The sequence below is a fragment of the Oncorhynchus tshawytscha genome, linkage group LG12 (genome assembly GCF_018296145.1).
Source record: "Oncorhynchus tshawytscha isolate Ot180627B linkage group LG12, Otsh_v2.0, whole genome shotgun sequence".
Lineage (NCBI taxonomy): Eukaryota > Metazoa > Chordata > Actinopteri > Salmoniformes > Salmonidae > Oncorhynchus > Oncorhynchus tshawytscha.
In genome coordinates this window covers 36624175-36633631 of record NC_056440.1, presented here as the reverse complement: position 1 = coordinate 36633631, position 9457 = coordinate 36624175, and the positions used below count along the sequence as shown (strand labels likewise).

The following is a 9457-nucleotide window of genomic DNA, read 5'->3' as shown; positions in this document are numbered from 1 at the left end:
CCGTCTTCCGCCAGTCATGAGGACCCATACGCCACAAGGTCGGGGCCCATGACATCATCCTTTTCACAGCTGTCTTGCTCAACTGCCTTAAAGGAATGTGTGAAGTGCAACATATTTATTTGCTGTGTAATTAGTATTCTCTCTCCTAGATGTACATGGGCATTTGGCAAACAAGCAGGCACTTTTGGAAGGGACGCTTTTAAGGGTTACTTATGATTGAGTGTGTGAGTGTACCAGCCAAGGTTTTTAGGACACTAGTATGAGGAATCCAGTGGCCTGACCTATAGAGGTTGTATCACGGGCTGGGTTAGGGTGCACCACTGACACACAGCTGATTCCACACATGTATATGTTTACCCAAATACATGTGAGGCTGCTCCCACTGTCATATACTGTTACTCAGAACTCAAATCACGTATTTTGTCAGATTATTTTTTTAAATGGACTTTTAGTGAAGGGAATAGCTACAGTAAACCAGTCTGATGGAGTTGACTTCAATACAATTGTCTGTTTGCTATTATATGATATGGAACACACACACACACACACACAGTTACACTGCTTTATGTTTTCAGGGCAGATCTGTTGAGATTAGAACAACTCTTCCTGAGAGTTGTGCAGATAGACTTCCTGTTTACCCACTTCTTCACCAGTGATGGAGTGTTCCATCAACACTGACCTTTCTTGGCACTATGCAGGGTACTTACTGGCATCAGAGTTGCCAACAATATCAATATGTCCACAGACCATTATCTTCAGACTGTGAGTAGACCAGACCTAAAGCCGCTGTAAAAGCCTCCAAAGGAGAGAAGCTGCTAACTGCAGCCATACAATAGGGACGGTGCAGGTCAGGGTGCAGTCATATGAGTGAATCTTCAGATCGTGGGTGGTTTGTATGATAACTGAGGTGTAGGTTGAGACTAGGCTGAGTAGATGGCATGGCTCCTGACACCCCCCTGTTTTTGGAAATGTTTGTCTGGCTGACAAACAATCGCTGGCTGGGGGCCAGGTGGGGACGCTGCCAAACAGGCCCCCCTCCCCCCTTTCGTCAGTGTCCCATGCACCACGGCCAGCACACACATCCTGTCTTTGTGGGTCAGGAATGCCAGGAATCCAGACTTCTGCCCTAATCCTCCCACCCCTCCTTCCCCTACAAGGTGTTCTCTCTCTCTCAAACATTCCCAGAATCCTGGTGGTTTCAGCCCAGTGGCCTGGGTGTCGGTGTGGCTCACTTCTCTCTCTCTCTCTCTCTCTCTCTCTCTCTCTCTCTCTCTCTCTCTCTCTCTCTCTCTCTCTCTCTCTCTCTCTCTCTCTCTCTCTCTCTCCATTCCTCCTCTCTCTACAGTGCTCCTCCATCCCCACATCAGTGGCAGGCAGGTAGCAACACCTGCTCTCCGTGGTTCCCCCTGCTCCCCCTGATCTTAACACACACACAGATTCCTGCTGCCTCAACATATCCATGGCGGTTTTTAACTTTGGTTTTTCGTTTTGTTTCATTCCTCGCAATTGTTGAATTTCTGAAGCGTTTTTTGTATTCAAAGAAATACACGTGTTATTCTAAACCGTTATTATTTATATTCTATTTGATGCTTTTTAGGATTTGCCTTCGTAGATGAAGGTGTGTTGTCGTTGTGGTTTTGTGAAGGTGAACTGGGTTAAGTGAGGACAGGTCTGACAAATAGAGCAAGGATCCACAGAAACAGGTCCTATGTATGTTCTTTGCCTTCTCTTGTGGTGTGAGAGACTATATATTCCCACTCACTCCTTTCTCTCGCTTTGCAGGTTTTCAGTGGCCTCATCAAATGTGCTAAATTATGTTTCCTGTGTTTCATAACAGAGAGAGCCAAGGCCTAATGCAGGGCCTTCCTGCCCTCGAGCAAAACACTTTTTATAGTCCTCTGGGATGACAATGGCGATGTTTAGTTTTTCCTCCCGAACATGGGAACCTGTAGAAGATACTTTTTTTTGTCCTTGAATGTGGCCATTAGGAAAGAAATGGAGGGAATCACAGGATACGTGTCCTGGCCTGGGCAGTGTGTTTCAGTGGGGTTTCTGGGGCCAGCCCGGCCAGGTAATAGAATGTTTGAAGAGTTGTACGCACAGATTTTCAGCTATCTGCATAACCACTTCCCCTATTAAAGTGGATTCTACGCCAGAGCGGGATTCCCCACTAATTTTTCCCATGACACCTGCACTTGTTTTTCTGTTTCCAGTATCGGTCTTCGCTTAGGTGATCCTCATTGTCAAACACTGCTCATATGCAGGAATGGAGCTACAGTGTCACTCCACAGTATGGGAATCCCAAAGCTCTGCAGACCTGGGTTCAAATAGCGTTTGTGTTCATTCAAATACTTTAGCTGCACTTGATTGAGCTTGCCTGGTACAATGGGACTGATAGAATAGTCCCGAAGGTGCAAACCCCACCCATCTGGCACTTCAGGCAGGGTTAATCAAATGCTCAACCTATTTGAAAGAAATCAAATACTATTTGAAGTTACTCCACACTTAGCTTTGCTTATTGTGAATTTACCAGCAATTAGCTATTCCTGTAGTTTATCAATAGCATTAGGGACATATAAGTAGTAAGATGTCAGTGCACTGAAGTGCCTACAGTACTGTGTTCATATATAACCATGCTTTCTCATTATAGCAATGTAGCAACGGTGCAATTTCTTTCTCTCCTACTCCACTCACTGAATCCCTCTCCATACACTTTCCCTTACTCCTTAAGAGGAGAGCTGATGTCACGGGGAGGGGGCTGGTCTGCCTGTGTCTATAAGTACAGGCACCACAGAGGGAATCTCGCTCTATATGAAGGGAAGCTAACCCTAGCTGAGCTGAGCTGACACTGTAGGAGAGCAAAGAAACACCAAACTAGTGTAGCTTTTAGTGTGCTCGCACAGAACCATGGATCGGTTCAGATGAATGAATAGGTAAACTGACAGATCAACAGACTTCTGGACTCACGTGCAGGCTCTGGACAGTATATCGTCACAGCCACCAGGTTTCTATTCTCCATCTAACAACCTCTGATTGTAATTTTGGGAAGTACGCTTTCAGGATGCTTTCTCTGGTTAGTTTGAGAAGGACTGTTTCTACCCTGTTCGTTCTCCTCTCCAGTGCTGCTGTCATGGTGAGTTTCATAGATGCATACTTACCTGCCTGCCATCTTTTTTTTTCATTCTCTCTTTCTCTCTATATTTTGCATTATTTTATTTACGATGTGGTTCTGCTTTTCAAAAAATATTATTTTAACAAAATAATTGAACTTTTTGGGGTATTTTGTTACAATGAAGAAAGACACTCCAGTAAGAGAGTATACTACAGTACTACAGTACTAGTAAAGACGAGGCTGCACCTCTACCCTACTGCTGCTGTGCGAACCCCAAAACATCTGTAACACTGACACTGCTCTCTTTCTCAGGTGGAGAGTGACTGTCCTGCCCAGTGCTCTTGTGGCCCATCACCTCCATTGTGCCCAGTAGGCGTTAGCTGGGTGACAGACGCCTGTGGCTGCTGTAAGGTGTGTGCCAGGCAGTTCAACCAGGACTGCAGCCCCAGCCAGCCCTGTGACCACATCAAGGGCCTGCACTGCCACCTGGGGGCTGGGGGAAACCCAGAGAGAGGCCTGTGCCGAGGTAAGGACCAGGAGTACCCCTAACATCAGCAGGAGAGAGGTGGTTGGAGTATGCAGAAGTATGGGTGTTGCAGCTGGGTATGGGGATTTCAGAATTATAGTAAATTATAGTAAAAATGTGATCATTCAAGTAGATAAATGCTCAGCATCATTGTAACACTGCCATAGTGGTATAAAGTCCACTGTGCTGATAATGTGTCTGTGTCTCCCTAGCGGAGGCCAAGGGCCAGTCCTGCGAGTTCAGCGGGCGTGTCTACCAGCATGGAGAGGACTTCCAGCCCAGCTGCCAGCACCAGTGCAGCTGCATGGACGGGGTGGTAGGCTGCATGCCACTCTGCCCCCACCAGGTGTCCCTGCCCGACTGGCGCTGCTCCCAGCCAAGGCTGGCACGGCCCTTGGGCCGCTGCTGTGCGGAGTGGGTCTGTGACGACAACAACCACATCAGTGAGGACCCAGAGGAACCTCCACAGGTAGCCCTGCCCAACCCACAACCCCTCCCAAACCACATCAACAACCAGCTCCAGGAACAGCCACGCTATCAGGCCAGCACTGGAGTCACCTTTAGAGGTACAGTAAACAACCTATCCCAATGTCTCATTCTCCACAGTCTCTATCCAGGCATAATCCTATCTTGGTCATAATCTGAACCTTGTATGTTTCTCTTAATTGTAACCCTGTATGTTTCTCTTAATTGTAACCCTGTATGTTTCTCTTAATTGTAACCCTGTATGTTTCTCTTAATTGTAACCCTGTATGTTTCTCTTAATTGTAACCCTGTATGTTTCTCATGATTCCCTGTCCTCTCCTTTCAGAGGTGGTGCCCCTCCCCAGGTCCCAGGTGTTGCTAAGCGCCAGATGCTTCCCGCAGACCACTGATTGGACGGAATGTTCCACTACCTGTGGGATGGGCATCTCCAGTCGGGTGACCAATAACAACGCAGACTGCCAGCTTGTCAGAGAGACACGACTGTGTCAAGTCCGCCAATGTGACCTGCGATTTACCCCAGCAATCAAGGTACAATGAGGCTCCTCTCAATGTCTGATATGTTTGTGGGAAATTATGACGCATACAAGTAGAGCACATAGAACATATTAATATTTCATTTTTGATGATGAGAACCTTTGCAATATGACTATTTATTATGGTTTATGTGGCTCAGTTGTCTAACTGTGTTTGTTAATTGTGTGTTTGTTGACTGTCCAGAGGGGAAAGAAGTGCCAGCGTTCAGTGCGCTCTCAGGAGCCAATCAGCATCAACTTTGCTGGCTGCTACACAGCACGGCACTATCGACCTCGCAGCTGCGGCTCCTGTGTGGACAGACGATGCTGCACCCCTTCACTGACCCGCACCGTCCGCCTGCGCTTCCACTGTCCCGACGGAGAGGGCTTCACACGCAACGTCATGTGGATCCAGCGCTGCAGCTGCAAGAAGAGCTGTCACATTCACGGCTCCCCCTCAAGGCCCTCTGTCAGCCTACACAATGACATCCACACCTTCAGGCACTGAGTCAGGATTAGGAGGATGCCCAACCCCAGCCTCGACACACTGGATAGGGCTAGGGCATGCTAGTCTCTCCCCATCTTCCATACGCCCTCTGCCCACGGATAGCCCTGCCTTTCAGCCCCTTCCTGGACATCAGTGTGGCTGGCAGCCTCTCCCCGCCTGCACCAGCACAAGACTATGGGAGAGAGAGCTAGGTGGCCGCTCCCCCCATCCAGGCAGAACTATTGCTTGCACTTTAAGCTTCCTGACACATTGCCCCCAGTTATCCAACATGAGAGATGGGTAGCTATTTGGTGCAACTCTCTGCGGCTAGGTCCAGTTCCCTTTCCCTGCTGATGACCCAGCCACTGAACTGTTCCGGTGGAGGAAGGGACAGCACTGAGCACAACAGACTATAGATGTCCTGATGTCACTTTCTTGATGTCATGTTGGACTTATGGGTGAAATATGTAAATGAATCCTCTGCTTTTCACCCTTTTTTATTATTAATTATTTTTTATTTGTTAACATTGTCAAGTCCCTCTATATAACTACAGTGGGGGGAAGAAAGGAACGTGTATGCATGTATATGAGGGACATATTACTCTTTGTCATAATGTGTAAATTAGTGAGGCCAGTGAATGTGTCAGGATGTGATGAGCGATGACCATGGGCAATCCCATACATTCATGTATGATGAAAGTGTTTTGTCTGATACATTGATGGTCGAATGAGGACAGGACGTCACCAATGATTGTACCTGTATGTTACATGTTTGTGTGTGTGAGAGAGAATGAAAGGGTGAGAAAACGGAGTGTTTACATGTGTGTGTTTGTCATATTACAGAGTATAGTGTACAGACTTCACTCTTTGTCGAGTGGCAATTTATACAGATCACCTCATTTTCCGGGGTGTGTTTTTATTGCCTCATAGTATGGAGACTTTCTTATACTGGAGGGAAGATTTTACTATATGTATTTAAGATTTATATATTGTTTGAATTCTTATCAATAATTCTCTGATACATCAAATAAAACCTTAAACACGTGCTCTGTCTTGTGCTTCTCTGAGAGGTGCATCAGGTGGATGGTGATTTAGATGACAGCTTAGGGCAAACGAGTCTCTCCTGAGTTGGGGCAAGACTCACAGAAGGGGGTACAGTGCATTCAGAAAGTATTCAGACCCAGAATTTTGTTACGTTACAGCCTTACTCTAAAATTGATTACATTCGTTTTTTTCCCTCATCAATCTACACACAATACCCCATAACGACAATGAAAAAACTTTACTCAGTACTTTGAGGTGCTTTTGTCAGCGATTACAGCCTTGAGTCTTCTTGGGTATGACGCTACAAGCTTGGTACACCTGAATTTGGGGAGTTTCTCCCATTCTTCTCTGCAGATCCTCTCAAGCTCTGTGAGGTTGGATGGGGAGCGTCGCTTCACAGCTATTTTCAGGTCGGGTTCAAGTCCGGGCTCTGGCTTGGCCACTCAAGGACATTGAGACTTGTCCCAAAGCCACTCCTGCGTGGTATTGACTGTGTGCTTAGGGTTGTTGTCCTGTTGGAAGGTGAACCTTCTCCCCAGTCTGGAGCAGGTTTTCATCAAAGATCTCTCTGTACTTTGCTCCTTTCATCTTTCCCTTGATCCTTCTCCCGTGATTGCTCAGTTTAGGAAGAGTTTTGCTGGTTCCAAACTACTTCTAAATCAAATCAAATTTTATTTGTCACATACACATGGTTAGCAGATGTTAATGCGAGTGTAGCGAAATGCTTGTGCTTCTAGTTCCGACAATGCAGTAATAACCAACAAGTAAAAAGTTATATTTACTGTGTTCTTGGGGACCTTCAATGCTGCAGACATTTTTGGTACCCTTCCCTAGATCTGTGCCTTGACAATTCCTTCAACGTCATGGCTTGGTTTTTGCTCTGACCTGCACTGTCAACTGTGGGAACTTTTATATAGATAGCCTTTCCAAATCATGTCCAATCAATTGAATTTACCACAGGTGGACTCCAATCAAGTTATAGAAACATCTCAAGGATGAGCAATGGAAACAGGATGCACCTGAGCTCAATTACGAGTCTCATAGCAAAGGTTCTGAATACTTATGTTAAGGTATTTATGTTTTTGCAAACATTTCTAAAAAACAGTTTTTTGTCATTATTGGGTGTTGTATGTAGATTGATAAACATATTTGGAAGGGTTGGAATTCTTTCCGAATGCACTGTAAGTCTGGCACTTACCTTTATGAAGTACCTTAGGGCTAGGAGTACATAACTCCAAAGAGGGGTTCAGTGCTGAAAGCCAGCCTGTTGTTTTGGTGTTAGGGCCGGGGGGGAAGAGGCAAGTTGGGTCTCAGTGAGGCCGCGGCCAGTGCTCTAGCCAGGTTTATGTTCCCTCATATCCTTCAACATAATGTACAGGCTGGTCTCTGGGTCACAAACATCACAGCAGCCTCCCAAATTCCACACCCTGTCCTCCTCCCCATCTCCTATGTCTCCCCCTGTCTAGATAGATAGATATCCCACCCTGACCTCCTCCCCTGTCTATCCCACCTCTCTTTACAGACCTGTCTGTCTGGCTTAGTGTGCTAGTTGTCTAAATGTCGACTGAGGTTATCACAGCATGGGCCTACTGTTTAATGTATTTAGTACATCTCAATGTATCGCCTATCCACATCCTCAATGTAATCCGCTTAGAAATGTAGGTTTGGACATATCAAGCATACAGTACAGGGTTGGAGCGGGGCCGGCCCTAGCCACTAAAGCGACCACTTGGGGCCCAGCAGTTATTAGGGTGTCCCCGACCAAGATTTTAGGAATTCAGTTGGGGTCTCAACTTACTGTTGAGAGTTAAAACAGTATAATTTACAAGGTGCACTTTCGAAATTTGGTTGTGCATCATAAATGGGACGACAGGGTAGCCTAGTGGTTAGAGCGTTGGACTAGTAACCGGAAGGTTGCAAGTTCAAACCACCGAGCTGACAAGGTACAAATCTGTCGTTCTGCCCCTGAACAGGCAGTTAACCCACTGTTCCTAGGCCATCATTGAAAATAAGAATTTGTTCTTAACTGACTTGCCTAGTTAAATATTGGTAAAATAAAATATATGTTTATTTTGTTATGTCATTCACCGACAGTCACTCAATTAGCCCATGTCAGCTGACATTTTTCAAATTGGTAAATTAGTCTAGCCAGCTATCTAAACGAATTACCGACTGGGCACACAGGGTACGTGCTTAGGTGCCCTGACCTCCAGGGGGCCCCCATTGATTATCTTAGTCAAAATACAGAAATACAGCTGGTATGATGCTGCTTTTGCTTCATATGATGTAAAATGCATCATTCTGACTGTACTTATGTATTTTGAAATGTATATATCTTGAAAGCTTGATTGCTGACATGCAAAACATTTTGGGACAATATGATAGTCCTAAAAAATACCAAAACATAGATTTGGGTGGAATTTTCCTTTAACACGGCATAATTCATGGCAAAATGTGTAGATTTGCAGGAAATTTGCTTCAAAACTGCAAATATATCTCCAGCCTGTGGCAAAATGTGTAATATTGCTCCCAAAAGGCCAGGGTAGGCCTTAGGTTAGAGTTAAGGCTGGGAATATGGCTGCAATTCGTTTTTTATAGGCCTATGCAACCTCCTTGCATTTTGTTCACTGGTCCAATGACAGACAAAAATCGACAGAGCACACATGGCATTCCATCATCACCATAGAGACGGCAGTACTATCTGCCATTGTCGTCACTAAAGACATAACTCCTATTGGCTGTATCCCATCTGACTGTACAACATTTCCCCGAAGCCTATGGTCTGTAGTGTTTGTATAGTAGGGCTATTTGGTGTTGTAAATTTAGGGAAAGACTATCATCCTCAGACTTATTCTACACTAAAGCATGTGTCCCAGGACAACGTTTGACAAAACGGCTGTCAAAGAGGTGCTCTTGTATTTCAGTGAAAGCCATGGCAATATGAGGACTGGGGAGGTTAAAGGAGGTTGTGTGAAAGAACAACTTAGTGTCCGGTCCACATTAAACAAAAGCTTTGTGATGTACTGTAGTTGACTTACACTGAAACATAGGAAAGCAGAGCATCCGGTGAAAGGAGAGTTACTCATGAAGGCGATGAGTGTATGCAATTCTCTCCCCTGTGAAAGTGATTATTTTGGCTGTAGCCTCCTGCTGCGGTGGAGTTTACATTGGCCTGGGCACCAGACTGGAAGGTGTTGTCCAGCCTCACAGTGAAATGTGAGTTTCAGCATGGCTGTGACATAGGAAAAGGAAATATGTCGGAAATCAACAGGGCCTCTGGGAAGTGGCGG

The 9457-nt window shown here is 45.7% G+C and overlaps 1 protein-coding gene across 1 annotated transcript; it reads left to right on the top strand.

The window, feature by feature from the left end:
* Nucleotides 1–2793: 2793 nt before the first annotated feature.
* On the top strand, nucleotides 2794–6168 carry LOC112263097 (CCN family member 1). Its single transcript, XM_024439091.2, has 5 exons — nucleotides 2794–3133; nucleotides 3425–3638; nucleotides 3851–4204; nucleotides 4450–4652; nucleotides 4842–6168. Exons 1-5 carry the CDS (start codon nucleotides 3062–3064, stop codon nucleotides 5142–5144), a joined length of 1146 nt encoding a protein of 381 aa, XP_024294859.2. The 5' UTR covers nucleotides 2794–3061; the 3' UTR covers nucleotides 5145–6168.
* The last annotated feature ends 3289 nt before the right edge of the window (nucleotides 6169–9457 follow it).

Excerpts from the sequence above, each read along its gene's own strand:
- LOC112263097 (XM_024439091.2), top strand. The coding sequence starts at position 3,062 with ATGCTTTCTCTGGTTAGTTTGAGAAGGACTGTTTCTACCCTGTTCGTT. Across the intron at positions 3,639-3,850 it reads AGAGAGAGGCCTGTGCCGAG|CGGAGGCCAAGGGCCAGTCC; the intron begins GTAAGGACCAGG and ends GTGTCTCCCTAG. Across the intron at positions 4,653-4,841 it reads GATTTACCCCAGCAATCAAG|AGGGGAAAGAAGTGCCAGCG; the intron begins GTACAATGAGGC and ends TTGACTGTCCAG.